Source organism: Muntiacus reevesi, chromosome 2 (genome assembly GCF_963930625.1).
Source record: "Muntiacus reevesi chromosome 2, mMunRee1.1, whole genome shotgun sequence".
Classification (NCBI taxonomy): Eukaryota; Metazoa; Chordata; class Mammalia; order Artiodactyla; family Cervidae; genus Muntiacus; species Muntiacus reevesi.
In genome coordinates this window covers 92651466-92674892 of record NC_089250.1, presented here as the reverse complement: position 1 = coordinate 92674892, position 23427 = coordinate 92651466, and the positions used below count along the sequence as shown (strand labels likewise).

At 46.2% G+C, this 23427-nt stretch overlaps 1 protein-coding gene across 1 annotated transcript in view; it reads right to left on the bottom strand.

Moving 5' to 3' along the window:
- The window catches only part of GALNT2 (polypeptide N-acetylgalactosaminyltransferase 2), a 175793-nt gene that overhangs the window by 51023 nt on the left and 101343 nt on the right, over positions 1 to 23427 (bottom strand). Inside the window, exon 3 of the mRNA XM_065922341.1 lies at positions 13991 to 14144. Within this exon, the coding sequence (XP_065778413.1) occupies positions 13991 to 14144 (154 nt within the window). The remainder of the gene's footprint in view (positions 1 to 13990; positions 14145 to 23427) is intronic.

Genomic DNA, 23427 nt, shown 5'->3' with positions numbered 1-23427 from the left:
CTGGAAGATACAGGAGACATGTCAGGAGGGATCTCTTGGCAGCTTTCAAATATACCACCTGGCAGTGTTAACTGTGGTCACCATGCTGGACATCACATCCCCAGAACTTGTTTATCCTATAACTGGAAGTTTGTAACTTGAGATTACCTTTATCCAATTCCTCCACCTTCTACCTCTGCCTCTGGTAGCCAAATCTGATGAGTTTTTTAGTTCACATGTAAGTGAGATCATACAGTATTTATTTCTCTTCGTCTGAATTATCTCACTTAGCAAAATGCCTTCAAGATCCATCCATGTAGTCACAAATGGATTTCCTTCTTTTTTATGTCTAAATAACTTTCCATTGTACCTGTATGTGTGTGCAAGTATGTAACGTCCATTCATCCCTCAGTGGACACTGAGGTTGCTTACATGTTTTAGAAAGAAAGTGTTAGTCACTCAGTCGTGTCCAGTTCTTTGAGACTCCATGGACTGTAGTCCATCAGGCTCCTCTGTCCATGGAATTCTCTAGGTAAGAGTACTGAAAGTGAAGTGAAGTGAAAAATACTGGAGCGGTTGCCATTTCCTTCTCCAGGGGATCCTCCCAATCCAGGGATCAAACCCAGGTCTCCTGCATTGCAGGCGGATTATTTACTGTCTGAGCCACCAGCGGTCTTTCCATGTCGGGGCAATTATAAACAATGCTGCAGTGAACATGGAAGTGCAGATTATCTCTGAGACAGTGATTTCATTTCCTTTGGAGATACACCCAGGAGTGAAACTGCTGGGTGGTTTGGTATCAGCAGTTTCATTTTTTATTTTTTGAGGAAGCTCCACACATTTTCCACGGTGGCTACACCAATTTACCTTCCCACCAATAGTGCACAAGGGTTCCCTCTTCTCCATATCCTCACCGACACTTGTTATCTGTTATCTTTTTCAGGATAGTCAATCTAACAGGTGTGAAGTGACTATCTCACTGTGGTTTGACTGGCATTTCCTTGATGATTAATGATGCTGAGCACATTTTCAGGTACCCGTTGGCCATTTTACCAACAAGAACATGAAATAGGTACATTTACCTTCTTTGGAAAAATGTCTATTCCTATTCTGGTCCTTTGCTTGCCTTTTAATAGGACTATTATTATTATTTTTGCTATTTATTTGAGTTCTTTATATATGCTGGATATTAGTTCCTTATCAAATATGATTTGCTAATATGTCCTCCCTCCCATTCTGTAGGCTGTCCTTTCACTTTACTGGTTGTTCATTTTGCTGTATTAGCCACCTATTTATTACTGAACCCTCCACCTTGACCCCTATACTTCTGATCCCCATATTTATTTTCTCACTATTGCATTTAACATTGTCTTATTCCATATAATCTGATCATTTATTTTACTCTCTTCTATTTTCACTCCCTTGATGTAAGCTCTAAGAAAGCAAAAAAAAATTTTTATCAGTTTTGTTCATTGCTCTTTCCCTGGTGACCTGTCACAAGGCAAGCATTCAAATCCTCACTGAATGAATGTGGAAGCGCAAGAGTCAAAATAAATCAACAATGAATAGTATAAAAAATTGAATCTAAGCACAATATTCCTACTGGAATATTTTCTTCTTTTAATAGGCTTGAATTTTCACAGACATGAATTTTTCTCTCTTTTTCGCTCATCATTGTCAGATGGGGGAAATCATGGTTGATCCAATATGCTTCAGATGAATATTATTCTAAGTCTGTACTTTTAATTTTACAGATTGAAAGGGGATCTGGGTTCTTGCAGATTCCATCACTAGCACTTAACAGCCAGAGTTCATATGTGGATGGGTCAATTCCAAGAGCAAGCAGGCAGATGTTTGGGGGCAAGTGTGTGGGTACACCCACTGACAACACTGCTGCTTTCAAGCTCATCAGAAAAGTGACAAGAATCCCTGAAATCTGCAGCCTAAATGACTGACAAAGTTATAACACATTTTATAATATTTGGGTTATTTCCTAAAATATTCAAAAGGCTTCCATTGAAAAGGATTTTTTTTCCCCAATTGTTTCATGGTTCCATGGTGATGGTGAAGCAACTCATTTAAAAGTGTGGCTGAAACAAGATGGTTTGTTCAGACCCACCGTTTCATCTCGTCTACAAAGCAACACTCTGCTGACTCCATTTTAATTGCCCTGATTTCTTCTGAAACAGGTGGAACTGTTGTTTCAAAGCGGTTTTTCCAGCTGCTTTTGGTCAATAATGACACACTCCAATGTCGTGCTGCAGTGAGAAGGCCCAGGTGCCCCTCAGTGTCCCACGTGGGAAGCTGGATATCTGCCCTCCAGGCCACACTCACATCGGGAGCACTCGAAGCCAGCTTCACACACTCACACGCCACTAGGCACAAACAACAACAACAACATAACATCCTATATCTGTACTGCTGTTTGCAGTTTATGAAGTCCTTTCATAGACATCCGAGCCTAAGAAAAATGTGTACGATGGGCAGGGCAGGCGTTATGGTTTTGTAGCTAAGAAATCCGGGGTTTAAAGAGATTATTTCAACCTTAGTCTGAGAGTAAGTGGTATAGCCATTAACAGAAGCTACACCTCCAAACTTCAAGTCCACTCTATTTTTATGTACTCTCTTTTGGGACAGACATTGCTGCTTAAAACAAAATTTATGAACTGTGAACTTCCCACTGAATTTAGTTCCAAATAGAACACAGCTTTTTCTTGCTCTCAGTGATAGTAAAAAATTGCTTGTTGTAGATCAACCTACCCACTGAAAGCAACTAAAAATTCTGGATGAAACACATCAAAAATATTGATTTGAAGGTACTAGAGGTTGAAACAGCATTTGGGTTCTCAATCTAGCCAGGTGCTGTAGGGCCAGGTTCTCAGAAGGAAGAGGAGTCCTGGGAGTAAGTCCAACACTGGCTGATCCTCCTCCCCCAGGCAGCGTGGAGCCAAGAGGCTGAACGAGCCAGGAGAAGAGATGGTCCTGCAGATGGCACGGGGCTGGGATTCACGTCAACAAGGAACTGGGCCTCTGATACACAGCCCGGACTCCCAGGGAGAAGCCCAGTGGGCTGCTGCCCAGGAGCACAGAGGTCTGGATGCTCATCAGCTCTCTCACAAATGACCGAACCCCAGCTCTGTTTCAGCTCAATTCCAGACTCAAGGCAATCTGCCCTACTCTAAGTGCCTGCCAGACAGCAAAACTAGATCCTCTTTGAGGAAGAAAACATCAGCTACAGACTGTAAATATCCCCATATCTGTTCATACACAGAAAAATATAATAACTGAAGTTAAAATTAAATAGGTGGGTTTGAAAGCAGAATAGATTTCCAAAGCAGGGAAAAGAGTTAGGGAGCTGGAAGGCAGGCCAATAGAATTATGTCCAGACTGAAGCTCAAGGAATGAAAAAGAATAAAAAATGTGGAAAATAGCGTAAGAGGGACACAGGACATGTGGAAATACCTAACAAAGATGTAATTAGGGCCCAGAGGGAGTGGGGAGAGAAGATGTGGCACAAGAATAACCAACACAAAACAAAGCTGTAAGATTCAGGGCCGAGCAGAAACCCCAGCCATGTTCAACCCAATGACAGTGTCAGGCCAGTCTAATGGACCGCTGAAGCCAAAGATAAATACCCTTTAGGCAGCTAGAGAACACAGTCAAGGTGCCTTCAAAAAGCAACAATAAGACTAAGTTGATATTCTACCCCGAAGAATGGAGGCCAGGAGACAAGTAAATGGTGATGTAAAAGTGCAGAAAGTAACTGTCAACCTGGGCATCTCTATTCAGTGAAAACACTCTTCAAAAATGAAAATGAAATAAAGATTTTTTCAGATAAAATGAAAGGAGAGATTTCATTGCCAGCAAATTGGCACAGAAAGAAATACTCATAGAAGCTATGAGAACTGAGGAAACAGTACCAGATGGGAAAATGAAAAGATAAGAAATGAGGGAAAATGGAAATATCAACATGCAGATAAATCTAAAGGATATTTACTGCAAAAAACCAATATAAGATATCCAGTAGGGTTTGCACATAAACAAGGAATTAAATCAAACGACAATAATGCATAAAAGCAAGAGTGGGGAAGGGGTCTGTGCCTTGTCCAGAAGGAAACGAGAGTATTCATTACATTAGATTCTGATCGCCAAGTTAATGGTGCGGGAGACACTCAGTCCAAAGAAAGCATGAAGGGAGAGAAGAATCACGAAATGGGTGGGGAGAATAAAACCCAGACGGTGAGACGATAGCGTTGCTTTTTAAATTTTTTTTTAAAGTTATAGTTTTGTCCAGATATATGCCCATGAGTGGGACTGATGGATCATATGGCAACTGTATTTTGGTTTTTTGAGAAAATTCTGTACTATTTTCCATAGGGGCCACACGAACTTACATTCCCACCAACAGTGTAGGAGGGTTCCCTTTTCTCCACACCCTCTCCAGCATTTGTTATCTGTAGACTTTTTATGATGGCCAATTTGACCAGTGTGAGGTGGTACTTCATTGCAGTTTTGATTTGCATTTCTCTAATAATTAGTGACACTGAGTTTATTTTCATGTTATCTGTTGGCCATCTGTATGTCTTTTCTGAAGAAACGGTCTATTCAGGTTTTCTGCCCATTTTTTGATTGGGTCCTTTCTTTTTTTGTTGTTGAGTTCTATGAGCTGTTTGCATATTTTGGAAATTAAGCCCTTGTCAGTAACCTTATTTGCAAATATTTCCCTCCTACTCTTTGGTTGCCTTTTTGTTTGTGGTTTCCTTTACTGTATAGAAGCTTCTATGTTTGATTAGGTCCCATTTGCTTATTTTTGCTTTTGTATCTATTGCCTTGGGAAACTGACCTAAGAAAACATTGGTACAATTTATGTCAGAGAATGTTTTGCCTATGTCTTCTTCTAGGAGTGTTACGGCGTCATGTCTTAAGACATCTTGAGTTTCTTCTTGTATATGGTGTTAGGGTGTGTTAAAACTTCATTGATTTACATGTGGCTGTCCAGCTTTCCCAATACCACTTGTTGAAGAGAGTGTATTTTCCCACTGTATATTCTTACCTCCTCTTGCCAGAGATTAATTGACTACAGGTATATGGGTTTATTTCTGGGCTCTCTATTCTGTTCCATTGATCCATGTTTGTTTTTGTGCCAATACCACATTGTTCTGATTACTGTGGCTTCATAGTTATGCCTGAAGTCTGGGAGAGCTATGCCTCCTGCTTTGTTTTTTCTAGGATTGTTTTGGCAATTCTGGGTCTTCTATGGTTCCATACACATTTTAGAATTATTTGTTCTTGTTTTATGAAAAATGTCATAGGTAATTTGGTTTGGATTACATTAAATCTGTAGATTGCTTTATGTAGGAAAGTCATTTTATTAATAACAATATTAATTCTTTCAATCAAAGAGCATGGGATACCTTCCCATTTCTTTGAATCATCTTCCATTTCCTTTAATAATGTTTTGTAGTTCTCAGCATATGTCTTTTAGGTCATGTTTATTTCTAGGTATTTTAGTTTTTTGGATGTGATTTTAAAGGGGATTTCTTTCTTTCTTTCTTTTTTTAACATTTCCTTTCTGATAGAACACTGTTAGTGTAAAGAAATGCAACTGACTTCTATATGTTCATCTTGTATCCTGCTACTTTGTTGTATTTGTCAGTTCCAGTAGTTTTTGTGTGGAGTCTTTAGGACTCCATGTCATCTGAATATAAATGACAATTTTACCTCTTCCCTTCCAATCTGGATACCTTTTATTTCTTTTTCTTGTCTGATTGCTGTGGCTAGGACTTCCAGTACTATGGTGATTAGAAATGATGAGAGTGGGCATCCTAGTCTTGTTTCAGATTTCAGCAAGAAGGCTTTCTCAACTTTTCATAGGTGAATATTATATTGGTTGTGGTATGTTTGTCATAAATGGCTTTTATTATGTTGAGAAATGTTTCCTCAGGCCCAGAGTATTCTTTATTGAGATACAGATAAGGCCTGAAATGATCCAAAAGGAAGAACATATAAAGGGCAAAACAGAGTGGTCCTGGTGCTAAAAACTTGGAGTTGGTTTTATGAAAATACTAAAAATAAAAACAAACGAACAGAAAGCAAACGGACAGGTGATGAGCAATGGGATGGCTTTGGTCTGAATCTGGCACTCAAGGTGCAAGTCAGGCCACACGAGGAGTCGGGGGTGGGGGTTAAAGCAAAGCGCCTTGCAGCTGGCCTCCCCCCACTGCCCGGCTGCTCGGCTTCAGCGCCTGCCTGCCTCCCGCGCTGGGACGGGGGTGTCACGCTGACGGCACGCGGCAGCAGCCTCAGCGCTGCAGTGTGCAAGAACGTTTCAGGGGAATGGAAACAGTGCGTTCTGCCATTACACTGCCCTGAGAACCCAAGGCTGCAGAAAGGGGACAAAAACCTTGCTTTTCCTCAATTTTTCCGGATTCTGTCAGTGTGTGTCCATCTGGGAACACGATGTCTCAAGCTACCAACACCCAGCTCTTCCTGCTTTTTGGGCGCATTCAGCCTTCATGCTAAAGACTCACACCTGAAAACTGGCAGCAGAAAAGACAGCTGTGCCGGGCAGATGGAGAGGCACCGAGTCTAGAACACGGGACTGTGCGCAGGAACCTGGGCACCCAGAGCTCTGTGCCTTCCCCTCACTGCCTGCCCCTTGCCCATCAGGCAGCTGATCCTGCCCCACAGCAGTGGCCAGCTCTCCCACCTGCTGCATGAGCTGGGATAAACCACGGAGACACAATGATTGTAACATCCAGGCCTTGTGGGGGAAGGGCTCTAGACAGGGGGGTGCCTGGACAGGGGTCTCAGGGACTTGCATATGTCCATTAGAGAAGGTGACATCTGCTGACTCAGACTAAGTAAGACGAAGCAGGTAAAAGGCTGGGCACAGGCCAGGACACCCACACAATGTCCAACAATGTGTTGTGGTTATTGTTGAACAGGCTTTTAAGTCTCACTGTCACACCACACCCAGCCCCGCCAGTCACATGCCAATGAGGCCGCTGAAACCCAGAGCAAGCAGTGGGCCCAGCTCTGAGAAGTCAGCCCTACCCACAGGGTCAGAAGGGGTCCACCGGGCCCCTGGCTGACCCTTTGAACGGAGAGCAGGTGGGGCAGCAGCCATGCCAGAGGCTTGGTTGTGTATGCTTATAAAATGCCACTTTCCTAAGAAAAATGTGATATGAAACAAAGCCTTGGGCCCCGGAAATGAGAGACCCTCCCACACCTACTGACAAGGAGCAGAAATGCCCTTTGGAGCTGGGCTTCCTCTTGTTTCTCCAGATCTCTTGCCTCCTAAAAATAAGACTGAATCTCACAATAATCGCCTTCAGAGCTTCGTGCCAAGCTGCTGAGTTTACCTTGAGAACCCTTCCTTGACTTCAGCAATGTTTACTCTTTGCAAGTAACAATGAGAAGTCTGGAGGGTATCCCTCCCACAGCCCTTAATCCTGATTAGCCGCTCTCCTAAGACAACTGACCTCAACCCTGACATGCCACCAGAGCAATGAGCACAGTCCATTACTGTAGTGCTAGCCCCCTGGTTGAAATTTTCTTAACAAACAAACAAAAAAAAATAGCCTCTCAGGATCTCTGATCTCTGTTTGGGCTGCATTAAAGCCAGACATTTTAAAAGTGGTCAAAACAGAGTTCTTTAAAAACAGAAAAACAAAGTCCTTTAGTGATTCTTAAACAAAATAAAAGCTTACAACTGTAATTTATAAATTGAGTCAACACACTTTGTCCTTCATAGAAAGGCTGCCAGAAAACCCATCAGGTGTGTGACGTGGATGAAATTCTCTCCCAGAGAAGGACCCTCATGGGGTCATGGTTGGGCTGCTCTGGTCTTTGGAGCAATACTTCAGTTTTAGATAGAAAAATGCCTTAAAACCCTTCATTTTTAATTTAGTGATAAAAGGGAAAGGCGTCAACACAGAAGGAAGTCTCTAATGATTTAAACTTTTGAAACCTGAAGGAATCTGTTCCTCGACTAAGTAGTTCTCCCTTTTAAGAGACTTACTACATAAATAAATAAAAGGCACAGTACTGGCTGATGTGGGAGAGAAGAAAACAAGATAATGTTTCTCCCCTAAGGGTTTATTTGATTTCACTTATATAAACAACTCTAAAGTAAACCATCTAGAGCTCTCCCCAGCAGACAGAATGATGCTCCATACACGTCCCAGGCTCCAATCCACTTCTACACCTTGCTTCCCCATCGTGTGCAGCTCTGGACAAAGGCCAGAAAAGAGAACACAACACAAAGCCTTTCTGAGCCAGATTCTGGAAAGGCTTTCGCAGGGACAACCCTCTCCTCACAACAGCTCTTTCTAAAGAAGGTAGGAGAGCATCTCCACTGGGGTCTTGGCACTGCGTGAGGTTTGAGCCCCTACAGTGCTTGGACTGGACTCTGGCCAGCCTGGGTTTTAAATCTGCTCTCAGTGTTAGATCATCCAGAGAGGGTCCTGGGCCTCTGTCCTCCTTGTACACGTTCACTGTCTGGGGGATGACGCCCCAGCTCATGGTTTAAAATATCATCTGTGCACTCAACATTCCCAAACCGACATTCCCGCTAAGACTTTTCTCCTACACATTTCCAAACACCTACAGAATAAGCCTGTCTACCTTAGATGCTCAATGCATCTTGGACTTCACCTGTCTGAATTTTACCCTCTGATGTGTCCCCTAGACCCGTACCACTCACAGTTCCTCCATCTCATGAGGGGCTTCAGCCTGAGCCACCTTGCCTGTCCATCCATCAGCCCATCCTGTTGACGCCGCCTTCAGAATATGCTCAGATCTGACTGCCTCTCACCACCTGCAGTGCTGCTTCCCACGATCTCTGGTCAAGAGAGGAAAAACAGCTTCCAGAGGTGAGGGGAGGAGAAACAACTCATCTGAAAAGGCATCTAAAAAATTCCCGTTGGTTTAATTTGCTAAGTCTTCATAATTTATTTGAGATTTTAAATAACATTAATTGAGGTAGAAAATCTTTCTTGTTTTTTTTAAAACTGAGAAACTGTACTTTCAACACTGGGATGGGCTACCACCTTTCTAATTTCTAACTGAGTCTAAGAGTTCCAGTATGTCATATCCAGTATTTCACTCAGAACAGGCTTTTCTATACTTCCTCCTTCATATAAATATTTTTTTCTTGGCACAGTATTTGTGCCAATACTTAAAATGGTAAATAAAGCATAACCCCAAAGTATAGGTTTTTTGTTTGTTTGCAAGGTTCTGAACTTGATTTCTTGGCTCTACCCCAGAACACAGTGAATAAGGGGTAGGTTATAAGTGCATCACTTTCCAGTTCTGTGAGAACCTACCACACAAGAGTCATCAGCAGTTCAGCAGCTCTTCCTTACTGCTTAAAAATCTCCCTTTCATCTACCTTTGTTCTTTTATGACTCTGCATATTAAATTTACGGGGTACTCACCATATGCCTGCCACTGAGCCTGGCAATTCACTCACTCAACAAATACTAAGTTTAACAAGTGCCATGATGTGTGAATAATAACCCCAGACACAGTCAAGTGGGCCTTAGGAAGCACTACTATGAACAAAGCTAGGGGAGGTGATGCAATTCCAGTTGAGCTATTTCAAATCCTGAAAGATGATGCTGTTAAAGTGCTGCACTCGGTATGCCAGCAAATTTGGAAAACTCGGCAGTGGCCACAGGACTGGAAAAGGTCAGTTTTCATTCCAATCCCAAAGAATGTCAATACCAAAGAATGCTCAAACTACCACACAATTGCACTCATCTCATACACCAGTAAAGTAATGCTCAAAGTTCTCCAAGCCAGGCTTCAACAGTATGTGAACTGTGAACTTCCAGATGTTCAAGCTGGATTTAGAAAAGGCAGAGGAACCAGAGATCAAATTGCCAACATCTGTTGGATCATATAAAAAGCAAGAAAGTTCCAGAAAAACAGCTCCTTCTTCTTAAAGAGACGGGAATACCACACTACCTGATCTGCCTCCTGAGAAATCTATGTGCAGGTCAAGAAGCAACAGTTAGAACTAGACATGAAACAACAGACTGGTTCCAAATAGGAAAAGGAGTACGTCAAAGTTGTATGTTGTCACCCTGCTTATTTAACTTATATGCGGAGTACATCATGAGAAACGCTGGACTGGAAGAAGCACAAGCTGGAATCAAGATTGCTGGGAGAAATATCAATAACCTCAGATATGCAGATGACACCACCCTTGTGGCAGAAAGTGAAGAAGAACTAAAGAGCCTCTTGATGAAAGTAAAAGAGGAGAGTAAAAAAGTTGGCTTAAAGTTCAACATTCAGAAAACAAAGATCATGGCATCCAGTCCCATCACATCATGGCAAATAGATAGGGAAACAATGGAAATAGTGACAGACTTTATTTTCTTAGGATCCCAAATCACTGCAGATGGTGACTGCAGCCATGAAATTAAGACGCTTGCTCCTTGGAAGAAAAGCTATGACCAATATAGACAGCATATTAAAAAGCAGAGACATTATTTTGCCAACAAAGGTCCATCTAGTCAAGGCTATGGTTTTTCCAGTAGTCACGTATGGATGTGAGAGTTGGACTATAAACAAAGATGAGTGCCAAAGAACTGATACTTTTGAACTGTGGTGTTGGAGAAGGCTCTTGAGAGTCCCTTGGACTGTAAGGAGATCCAACCAGTCAATTCTAAAGGAAATCAGTCCTGAATATTCACTGGAAGGATTGATGCTGAAGCTGAAACTCCAATACTTTGGCCACCTGAGGTAAAGAACTGACTCATTGGAAAAGACCCTGATGCTGGGAAAGATTGAAGGCAGGAGGAGAAGGGGACAACAGAGGAAGAGATGGCTGGATGGCATTACTGACTCAATGGCCATGAGTTTGGGCAAGCTCCGGGAACTGGTGATGGACAGGGAGGCCTGTTGTGCTACAGTCCATGGGGTCGCAAAGAGTCGGACATGACTGAGCAACTGAACTGAATCAAACTGAATAGCCCACTACCTTAATGAGTACATTCAGATCAACATATAAATAGGTGAGACACAAGGTATGTAGGTGGTGATGTACATCATGGAGAAGAATCAACCAGAGAAGTGGGCGCAGATGCTGCAGGGAGAGGTTGAGGCCTCACTCCCAGGGCAGGAGGTCAAAGGAGGCGGGTCTAGAACAAAATCTCAAGGGAGGAGGAGCCAGCCTTTGGGAACATTTCCTTTAATCCTCATAGTAACCAGATCATAATGTCATAATGTCACAGTATTTCATAAATGACACAGGCCACAGGATTCGGAATTGGAGAAATGGGATTTCGAACAAGGTCTCTATGACTCCCAAACCCTTGTTCTTAACCTCTGCCTGCACTGCTTTCAGATTTATCATAAGTAAAGACTGAATTCCATAGGGCAACCATTTCAATCGGTCTACACAAAGGGAGATGCTGCAGAGCCGAAAATATGGTATTTATACAGAAACGTCAAATGGTTTAACAGCCCTCTATTAGATATGGGTTAGGAGTGGGATTCAAATCAGTAACTTAATCTCCTTAGCCTGACATTCAATAATACTGGCTGTTCTAAAGCTGAGTCTTTGCAGACAGGACGTTGGCTCAATTCCAGGCATCAAATTGACTTTGGGGAGATTTTAATTTAGCCCAAATCCAACAAATGTGGCAGGCATCCCAGCTGCTCCTTTCGCACATGCAGATGAACACGATACAGTAGCTGGAGCTAAAATTAAAGCCACCTAAAACATAGCCCACTGCAGGATGAATATTCAAACATCTGTTTGGACATACTCATATTTCAAAAACTGAAAAAAATATATATAGTTTTGGGAATATTTAAGGGACCTGAGGTGGAGACAGCACTCCAGTCTGCGCACTGCTGAGCATCAGAAAGAACATCATTTTTTCTAAGCTGCGAGGAAAGGTCACACAGGAAAACAGTTCTTAAACCAAAAAGTAAAAGAAAACTCACACCACCTCACGGAAATGTCATGCTAAGTGGTGGATTCCAGTCACCAGGAACAATTTTTGAGCTAGATTCTGCTAGAACTTGAACCTCTCTCCTGAGTTTAGGCCAAGTCCCAGACTGTGTCCTAAGTAAGAGCCATGCTAACTCCTCCTGGCCTCAGCTACCGCTCCCAGCACAGGGCACCTTATAAACATTGCTCCCTGTACAGTGACGACAACCTTCATGTCCTGAGCCATGAGCTATGTGAGTGACTGGCACAGGACGGGTCCAGAGGGCTCAGAGAGCTGAGGGGTGAGAGTGGTGGGGACGCAGGCCTCTGCGACCCTCCCCAGACATGCAGGCAGCACCCCCTATGGCCGTGCCCCAGCTTCGGGGCCTTGCACCCAGAGACCACGGGTCCTTCAGCCCTAGCTCAGGAACTTATATTCTAGACAGGGTGCTTACCAGTTACCCATGCTGACTCCAACCAGCAGCCCATCACAGGGGCTTAGTAAAGCTGCCTTAAACATAAATTAGTAGGTTATAAGAAATACTAAGCAAAGACAATCTTCTAGGCTGAATTTAGAAAAATGATGAGATTCTTAGTGTCATGTATAATATATATGTTTATATACTGATCATATGTTTCATAAATTATCTCTCTCTCACACACACACACACAGACACACACACAACATCCTGAGTCTGAAAGAACTGTAATTGTACACACTCGTGAGCTGCTCTGGGTATAGAGTTGACTACAACCCCACCCCCAAAAAAGACCAGCTTGTAAGAGCAGGGAGAGTGTGTCTGACTGACTGGTGCGCACACGGTTACAAAACTCCCCTGAAATCAGCAAAGAAGAGGAAAAGCATGAACACGTGTTCATGTGGAGCCTGGTCGCTCGTTTCTCCAGCTCACTGGCCCTTCAGTCCCCAGAACTGGCAGCCAGAGGCACGGAACCCCAGCTGGCACTCTGCAGGCCCAGAGCTGCCTGTCAGGCCTGGTCACTGGCCTCCTGCCTGGATGCCTACAGTTCAAGACTCTCCTAGCCGTTCATTGCCTGAGTGTCCTAAACGCACGGGTCTGGGGCAGACTGTCCAAGGGCACGCTGCCACGCACCTCCGCCTGCCCCCCATCTCCTGTCCTCTCCATCGGGCAGAGCAGGAGAGGTTGCTCTGCGGGAACCCCAGGATCCAAGCTCGGCGTCTGCATCACAGTGGATGTGGCAGCCACATACCTTTACATAACGGATGGACAACTCTAAAAGAAGCCTGGTGAGCAGGAAGGCCTAGCAGCATCCAGGGAAACAGCTACCCTCCAAAAGCAGCTCCTTATTTTATAATAAAACCAGATTAGCCCTCTGAGGCCCCCAAAGTGAACAGCCCTCCAAGGAGAAGTGGTTACCAGCAAGGCTCAAAGGCACAGAGCAGCAGTGAGGGTCCCGTTATCACCTCCGCGGTCAGTGGTGACAAACGCACACTGGGGGCCTGAAGGCCTCCCATGCTGTGCCTGAGAACCCCTCGGTCCCCGAGAATCAAGGGGCGGATGCAGAGCACAGCCTGAGCCCCGAGCACTCGGAGTGGGGAGACAGCCCCGGGACCCTGCCTCCAAGCTTATTCTCAATTTAACTTCAACCCCGAGGTGCTGTTTTGTTCTCTTTACTGGTCTCTAGAATATTCCCAGCTTTAAGCTTCCCAGTAAGCAAGACTCTTTTTTCCCAGGAAGGTTGTGAACAACAAAATTGCTTTGTGAATGGATTTTTAAAACGAGTGCTCAGTGCACGCGAGGGCAGGAACACATTTCTCCTGGTGGCTGTCACGCTCTGACCAGCAGCCTGGACACGCCAGGGGGGTCAGGAGGACTGGAACTTGACCTCAAGCAGCACTTCCACTTCTTGCAGGTGAAGTGTCATCGCAACATGCCTCAAACTTTTCCTAGTTTTCCGACCCTGTGAAGACATGGCACACACTGATTTGCAGAGTTAGCAGGAGAAACAAGCATCCCAGCGGAAGTTACTCACTGTCAGACAGGAAGCGGTCATGGTGGCGCCCAGCCGGGGGCTGACACTTACTGGTCATGCCTAGTGTCGGGAACTGCTCTGTCCATCCGCAGCTTATCGCTCTCCACTTGGTTGAACTTGTTGCGTGCATAGGGGTCCTGCCCGGAGCGGACCATTGTCCCGCCAACGTAAGCCTCCTGGTTAAAGTCCCGCCATCGCACTTTCCCTGCAAGGAGCAGAGCAGAGAGTGTGGGATGCGGGCATAAGGGACCAGAGAGCTCGGCACGTGGGCTGCGCATCAGCATGACTTCAAGGAGCAGCGCCAGGGCTGCAGCTGGTGGCAGTCTGAACCAACGGGCTACCCGAGAATGGCCTGGACAAACAGCAGTAAGTCAACTGTTACAGTGTGCAATGTGAAAGTCAAAACCCAGATTTCAAGCGTTTGTCCAGTGAACAGAATTCTATGCCCAAATATCCAGGAGAATGGCACCACTTACACTTCTTACAAAAAGAAATACTCTGCTTGTCCCACCTTCCCAGGGCTTACGGTAACACCAAAAGCACCTCAGACACAGTAACAAAGTTTCTGAACAAATGAAAGTAAGGTATCCCATCATGTGACATCAGGTGTCCTCCAAACACCATCAAAAGAATGCCATGTTCCTTTCTCTATTGCAGAGATGAGGAAACTGAGATGCAGTTATATGTGATTTGTTCCAGGTCGTAGAGTAAATTTTCTATATAAAAGCCCATTGGCTTCCTGTTACAATTGTCCTGCAAGGTCAAAAGCCCCATCTCATCTCAGCTGGTTGCCATGGAAATGATGCTGGGGGGTCACAGAGGTCTCTCAAATGGGAAAGCAATTCCAAAACCCATGAGATCCCAGACCGTGAGTAATTCTCAGTCTGTGATAAACATTGGGTTACGGAAGCCAGCCCACCTGCCCGCATTCTCTTCAGCCTAAGATGAAATGTTTCTAGCGCACGTTTTCCATGCTGACAGCCCTAGAAGTACTTATGGATCCTCCCCTCTCCCCACTTCTGCCTTCACCTGGGGCTCCAGCACTCCAGCTCCTCCTCCTCACCACGTGAGCTCACCCCTCCCCAGCTACACGAATCAGAAGCCCTGCCAAAATCTACCCCAGCAGCACTGACCTAGAATGCAAATAGGCTGGTTCCCATTAAACTAACTTGTTTAATGGCCTGAAAACTCTTCACTGCAACAAGGAACTTGGAAGTATAGTGCCCCATCTCAAGCCAGAGAAAGGACCATCACCCACGAGATGCTGTCTCTAGTTCTGCTTCTTGCCTGCAGAACTAGGCTCAGCAGGAAGTGGCCTGGTTGGTGGGGGGGTGGGGGGGTGTCCTGTGTATAGGGGTTGGGATCAAGGCCCCTGCTGAGTTCCTGGTCCTTCAATCCCCCTGTGCCATGAGACCCCTGAACCCTTTCTGCAATAAGGCAGCAGAGGGCTTTATGGATGACTCACGTGGATCAGCTCTGGGGCTGGGGGTGTCCCTGTCCTGGCCTCACACCATCGCTGTGTACCAGGCATCTCATTGGCTCCTGCAGGTCCATCAACAAAGACAGCTGATGCCTGCCTGTGAAAGTCATGCTCTGGGAGACTGGTGGCGGGGTGGTGGGTACAGACAAGAAGATAATGACCATGCTAGCAGCTGCAGCATTGAAACCTGAGCTAAGTACTCAGGTAGTGAGGACTGTAGGTCTATGGAGGCATCTAACAGAGGAGCCTGGTCCAGATGTGAAGAGGGGCCAGGGGAAGCCCCCAGGGAAGGAGTATCTGAGCTGAGATCCGAGGGACCAGAGAGCAGTGGAAGGGAAGCTGTCACAGAAACCCACCGTTCTTTAGCCTCCAAAAATGGTATGACCCACTCAGACGCTCTCCGCAGTGACCACTGCCCTCTGACACAACGGCCTTTACAGCACTCCTGGGGGCCCTGCCTGGCCTGGTGACAGCTAATTCCCCAAGGCCCACACCATTTTACTGGAGACAGATGATAAATGACTTTTCTTTCATAAAAGCTTAGCAGTATATTAGAGTACTATAGGGACTTTCAAACGTATTTGACTATGACACACAGCTCACATCATGGCCTAGACGTCATGCTGTAAACACACAGAGGTGAAATGAAGGTTTCCTTCCTTGCTACCTGTGAACACATACATTCTATTGTTTCATGTGGGTGTGACTCACAAAACTGGCTCCACACTCTTGCTATTGTTGTTCAGTTGCTAAGTCATGTCTGACTCTTCACAACCCCATAGATTGCAGCATGCCAGGCTTCCCTGTCCTTCACTATCTCCCAGAATTTGCTCAGATTCACATCCATTGATGTGATGCTATCTAATCATCTTATCCTCTGCCACCCCCTTCTCTTTTTGCCTTCAATCTTTCCCAGCATCGGGGTTTTTCCCGATGAGTCAGTGGGTAAAGAATCCACCTGCAATGCGGGAGACACAGGAGATGTGGGTTTGATCCCAGAGCTGGGAAGATCCCCTGGAGAAGAGAATGGCAACCCACTCCAGTATTCTTGCCTGGAGAATCCCCATGGACAGAGAAGCCTGGTGGCTACAGTCCATGGGGTCGCAAAGCAAGTAAGTGCCCATGGCTGCACCCTCTAAGAGTGTGGGTTACAGGACCAGTGACTTCGGCATTGCACGGAGCTGCCAGGGCTGGAGCAGGACAAGGCAGTGAAAGCCGTATTCTCAGAGGGAACACGCACCCGGAGCCACCCCAGGCAGAAAGGCAAGAAGCAGAGGTGGAGGTAACCTGGGACTGGGCGGCTGAGGCAGAGGCTGGAGAGAGTCAAAACTACAGACACCGTGTCTGACCATACTGACATAAAAAACCACAGTTATAAATCACCTTGTATTATCACATTTTAAAATCTTAGCAAGAGCTTTAGGATAAGAGTTTCAAAAAATTACATGAAAATTTAGTGAAATGGACCTGGCTAAGCAGAAGCAGTGGATAGAAAATACCCCACAGATAGGAAACTTTTCATGAGAAAGCAGAAGACGCCAGCTTCATCACCAAGACAACAGGAGAACAGAACAGGCACTGAAACAGCAGGAGGGGAGAAAAGGACCCTCACCCTGAGAAGGGCTGTGGGAACCGCTTGCTGGTTACATGGGGTTCTAAAGAGCTCGATGAGGGGATTCATTTCTAGAAGACAGACCTCCACAGCTAAAGGAGGAATGGTGTGACCCCGAGTGTTGGCACCTCTGGTTCCACACAAGGTGAGGCTTCCTGACAGTTCCGCCAGGCTTCCCCCACTCCCAGCCCTCGAGCAGCCCCCCAGCCCCCTTGTGTGGACACACGCGGACACTCAAGTCCCCCCACCCTTCAAGGCCAAGCTCATCTCCCAGGGTGAGGAATGGCTCTTGGGGGGCACCGACCAGCCCTCTACCTGACCCCAGCCCAGGAGGGCCATGGGGAAGCGCCCAGCGAGGCCTGAGTCACTCAGAAGAAGGCCTGGCTGTGCAGGCCGTCTCCCGCTGACCCCGGGCCTGAGGACTGCTCTCACACATGCTGGACGCTGGCTTGACACCTCCTTCCACCGGCTTGCAGGCTTTTTCTAAATGGCACCCTCTCAAGCCATTCTTCTGTCCCCTTGACAAGGAGTCACAGAAGCCAGGCCTCAGCAGCAGCATCTCTGCCTCTGCCAACATTAATTACCAGATCCCCACTCTGGTCAGTCTTGTTCCGAGGCCCTCCATGGTGACCTGTAAACTCTTACTGAGCCACAGACACCCCCCAATGGCCACGCAGAGCCCAAGGTGAGCATGCTCACACACGAGAAACTGTGATACCAGAAGGCAGGACTGTTCTAACTCATTTACTCCAGGCGGCCGGCTGCCTAGCTGCCTCCCAGGGTGGCCACCTCTTCCCGGAAGCCTCTCTGGTATCCTCAGCTGCAGTTTCTCCCCAGGGCCTTCCTCACTCACAGCTACATCCTGAAGAGGACTTTCTCACACACCTATTGTCAGAGGGCCTCAGTTTTTACCACTCCTTCATCTAATAACTAACTCAAAATTGTGCCAAGGCACAGCTCAAGTCTGCCCACCTCTAACTGCTGCTTGCCCTGCTCTGCTGGCCTCTTGGTGGCCCAGGGGTCCCCAGGAACCCTGTGCCCTGTCTCTATATGGTCTGGACTTGGAGACACACTCATTTAAAGCATTCATTATCCTCCTAACAGCATCTCTGTATCTCTTTCCAGTCTGGATGTCAATGTCCAGATGGAGAAGACAGGAATAAGCGGTCCAAAAATGAGGACCTCCTGCCGCTCCTACCACTGGGCCACTCTGCCAGACACACCATCCACCAGCCGCCCTGCCTTTACCACACACTGCTCCCTGGTCCAGCAATTCCTTCTCTTCTTCCTTTCCCATCTCTGACTTACTAGGCACACCTGCCACTACCGTTCTTCCTGTCACATCCACTGTCCCTCACAAGCCTTTGCAGTTGATACATCCTGGAATCCAGAGTTTCTTCTCTCTTCCCCTTATCCACCCATCAGGTCTTAAGTTACACTGTCTTTCCAGAATCTTTTTCTTCCTAGGTGAGTTTTGGGATTTGCCCTCCCACCCATCTCATCTAGACTGGAGAACAGCACAGCATCTTTGGAGCAGAGGCTAGCTGGGGATCCTAACATGCGTGGTCCACAGTGCCTGCATGGGATGCGGAGGTCAGGGGGGTCCCAGGTCTGTGCCTTGTGGGGTCTGTGCAAGGCTGGCTCACGCACGGCCCCAAGTGCCTCTCAGGACATCACTGTCACGGGAATGCACATTCTAGGTTCCAAATAACCAATCCTCAAATTATTGTTTAGAAAAGACGCTTTTATATTCAGGAAACTGCTTGCTTTTGGATGATGTGTTGGAATAACTTTAAAATATTACTACACTTCCAAACACTGTCATTTTTTCCTCAAAATTTTTATTTTTACTAAACCTCATATTTAAAGAAACAATGATGTAAATCTATGAAATTGAGTGCTCAAAGGATTAACACCACAAAACATTTGGCAACACCAAAACATACATGGTCTTCAGATGAGAGCCCTCTCAGGTGTGACAGTCCGGAGGTAGACCAGGACCCTCTGACACACCCCCAGGGCAGCCTCATCATCTGCATCAGCAGATGCCAGAGGGGAGGTGACAGGCCCTGCTGGTGCAGCCCTACCCGCCAGGGGGCGGGGGTGGCGGGAGACGTCTGGACTCTGCTCTGGCAACATAGCCACACAGCAAATCTTCACTCAATTCTCCCTGGGAAGGACAGCTTAAACAAACTGAAAGCCTGCCTGTGTGAAACAGCGAGCCTCTTCTGGGAAAGCAGCCAAGAAGGGAAATAGAATGAATTTTAAATCAAAGGACAAAGCTCTCCAATTTATTTTAACCTCTCAGTTGATCTCAGATTGAATGTAATTTTACTATGCTTAAAAGGAAAAAATTCCTCATATTCTTCCTCTAGAAGGTCATAATGTTGTGCCAGGAAAGAGAAGACCAGGGCAAGTCCAGAATTACAAACAAATGTGTCCATTTAAATGACAAAGATATGTAAATAATACTATTATTTGTCTTTACTATTTGTGTGACAGACTTTTCCACCTATGAGACACTGTCTACTGAAATAAGGGATCCTACACAATTCATTTTTAAGGGTGAAAAGATAGAAAATTTAAACAGTGATTAAAAGCTAGTTAGAAAAAAAATAAAAAAAAAAATAAAAAATAAAAGCTAGTTAGAAGACAATATAAGAAAAAAAATCAGATGCTATAGGGTAAATACTCTAAATTTATTTACAATTCTTTGTACTGCCAAAATAACTAAAACCCACCATGAAACACTGTGATTTGCATTATGAGGTCTATACCTGGCTTGAAATCAAGGAATCTTCAAATACATATTTCTTTTCCAAACTGTAAATAGAAATTCCTCCTTCTCCCTCTATGAGTAGTAGTGTCTAAACACAATAAATTTAGTTCGTTGTATATAGTTTTTCATCCCGAATATTCGTAAAAGTCTCAAAGCAAACCTCCTACTCAGAACTGGGGCTGATACTTGAGGCAGGAGGAGAGAAAGAAGGGCTCCCCGACCAGCACCCGCAGGACGGCAGCCCCGCACACAGTGACCGGCAAAGCATGTGCCGTCACCATAGTGTGTTTGTTGTTTAGTCGCTCAGTCATGTCCAACCCTTTGCAATCCCATGGGCTGTAGCCTACCAGGCTCCTCTGTCCACGGGGATTTCCAGGCAGGACTATTGGAGCAGGCTGCCATTTCCTCCTCCAGGGGATCTTCTCAATCCAGGGACTGAAATTTGTCTCCTGCAAGTCTCCTGCATTGCAGGCATGTCCTTTACCCCTGGGCCACCAGGGACGTCACCACAGTCTCCACTGCGCTAACTGGGCAACTGAGATGCGGAAGTCAAACTTTAAAATGGAACCACAACTCAAACCTGGGTGTCTCTCTGCTCAAAGTTGTGTTCCTTCCACTGTGGCTGACAACTCACTTTGAAGTGGGTGGGCCTGTGACCGAGCACCAAGAAGCACCCCTGCAGTGCAGGCCCCGTGTCTCCCTTCCAGAGGGCACCCGCCTCCCCACCCGCCCGGCACACTGGGGTCTGAGTGAGGAGGTAGGGCCTCTCCTGAAAGCTGATGGCAAGTGTTGAAGTCAGAAGGCACCAGGGATGCGGATGTGAAGAGCTCTTCATTTAATCCCCAACATGCAGCCAGCTGGAGCTGCCGGCTTGCACTTCCTTCTACAACAACATTGCTTCCCTGCAACTTCCATTCTCTGGAGTCTCAAATAAAAAGAAAAAAAAATTTGCCTCAGCCTCTTCTCTGTGGCACCTTTTCAAGTATTTGGGCATCATGATCCCATTTTGTCCTTCTCACCCCTTTCTCAAAACATCCATTTAAGTGATCCTCATCAGATGTTGTTTCCAGCCTCCTCCCCATCTGAGTCATCATCATCTGGACCTATTTAAATTTATTAGCATCTCTGAACACCCTGTGCCCAGAAGAAAATGAAATACTTGAGGGGTGGGCGGCAGCATGGGGGGCACTGGACGCTGTGGGAATGGTTTTGGGTGTTGCATCTCTACTAACACGGCTCAGAGTCCTGTTGCTTTAAGAGCTCCACCCCATTCTGGCTACTGACCTGACCTAAGTCCTTGGTTCTGCTTTCTTACTCATTGGAAGGGGGAAGGACAACAGAAGATTTGCTTTCAGTGTTGGCTAGGGGGCAAGGTATAGGCACCCTCTAGAAGACAACTTGGCCATTAATATTTAAAAAAAAAAATCCTTAAATGCATGTGTTGCTACCGACCCTGCAATTTCACTTTAGGGAATTCATTTCAAGAAAATAATTAGGGACACACAGATTTTTAAGACTTACATATAAAGATACTGGCTGGAAACCTGTGTGTCCTATAATATAGGAAAAACTCAATAAGCTTATAGTAATGGATGCACATTGTCATTTAAAACGCAGGCGTTATTAAGGACATGAGAAGGTGTTTATGACATATTACCTTATTAAGAAATAGGCAAGAACAGTGTAGTACCGTATCTGTAAGAATCTGGATGTAAGCAGATAGTCGGGGCTGCCTGTCACCTGTTCTGAGCTATTTCAGGAGGAAGGTGGAGCAGGGGGCCTCTCTCAGAGACCTGGTGAGAACCTCAAGGTGCTGGTGCTGGGAGACAGGGGTATGTGTGGGTACATTGCCCAGTTAATCCCCAAGATCTTGGGCAGTGTTATCCATCTAGTAGATGACTTGAAACGCGGCACAATGTGGATGTGTGGGCAGAGGGGCCCAAAGGCCCAGGAGATGGTGTCGGGCTCAGAGATGGAGAAGTCTGGGGCTCAGGCCTCCCGTGCTGGGCTTGGCACCCCTGAGAGGTTGCAGAGACCGCTCACCACAGCCACGGGGGTGAGTGCGCCCAGGTGTATGCCCAGTGTGAGACTGGGGAGCATGCAGTGGGAGAACCGCAGTCATTAAGAGGTGGTGGAATTAAATGTGAATACAATGCTCTTGCTTTTGCCCCTTTGAATTTCTTAAATTTTCTCTGAATTTCTTAAAATTTCTAAAAGCAATAACGTCATTGTTGTTCAGTTGCGAAGTCGTGTCCAACTAATTCTATGACCCCATGCTCCTGGCAGCCCGTCAGGCTCCTCTATCATGGAATTTTCCAGGCAAGAATATTGGAGTGGGGTGGCATTTCCATCTTTAGGGAATCTTCCTGACCCAGAGATGGAACTTGCATCTCCTGCATTACAGGCAGATTCTTTACTGTTGAGCCACTGAGGTTATTTACTTTTCAGATGTTTCTCTAGGGATACTCAGAGCGACTTCCTTTCCTGAAGAGGATACTGGGCAGACCCTGGGGCCTCAGGCCTGGGTCGCAGGAGCCGCGTGGTGTTAGCTGCGTCCAGGCTGCTGCACGTGGTGCCAGAGGACGTGGCTCGCGGCGCCCAGGGGCAGAGGGGCAGTGGAGGCGAGTCCAACCTTGAGAAGGAGGGAGACGCTGGCACACGCTATCTGCCACAGGGACGCTGCAGCAAGGGAAATGAGCCTGTCCCAGGAGAAAAAACACCACGTGACTGCACGGATGAGGTGCCTGGAAGAATCAAGTTCATGGAGAAAGAAGGTAGAGCGGTGGGTGCCAGGGGCTGCAGAGGGGATGGGGAGTCAGTGTTTAATGGGGGACAGAGTCTCAGTTTGAGACGGTGAGAAAGTTCTGGAGGTGGATGGAGTGACGGTGGCAGACGAGGTGAATGTACTTAACTGCCACTGACCTCTGTACTTCAAAATGGTTAAAATGGTAAATTTTATGTTATATGTGTTTTACCATGATTTCTTTTTTAAAAGCACAATGCTGGAACCCATGAAATCCCTCGGGAGGGGGAGAGGTCAGGGGAGCAGTCCTCCTGACCCTGGAGCATAGCATTGTAAGAGCTGCTTGAGAAAATGTACACAGGACATTCTGGCCAATTCTATTCAAGGTCGACTAACCAATCTGAAAAATCCCAGTTCAAGTCGAGTTTATCGTATGTGCCAAATACACACACAGTTGGTTCCCCTCACTCTTCTTCCCCGAGAGGCAGAACTGCTAAGCACTGTGAGCATCAGTGGCAACTCCTACCCAGGATTTAAGACCTGCCACACACTTCGCCATTCCCATTTCATTCATCTTTACGTGAACGCAATTTCTGTTTCTTGACATCAAGTGTCTCTGGGGGTGAAGCAGCAGCGGGTGACAGCAGTGGGGTGAAGATCCAGCCAAGGATGGGAAGGACCTCCTAGCTACCCCAAAACCTACCCAGGACTCTCCTTTCCTCACCCGCTCTATACCCACTCTCCAAGGTTCACCCCCTCACACGAGGTTCCCAATGAACACACGAGTGACACTGAGGTCTTGTAAAAGCAAGAAGAAAATCTGCTCTCAGAGGGCAAGTCGTCTAAGGGTGGGAGCTCCTGGGCAAGAACCTCC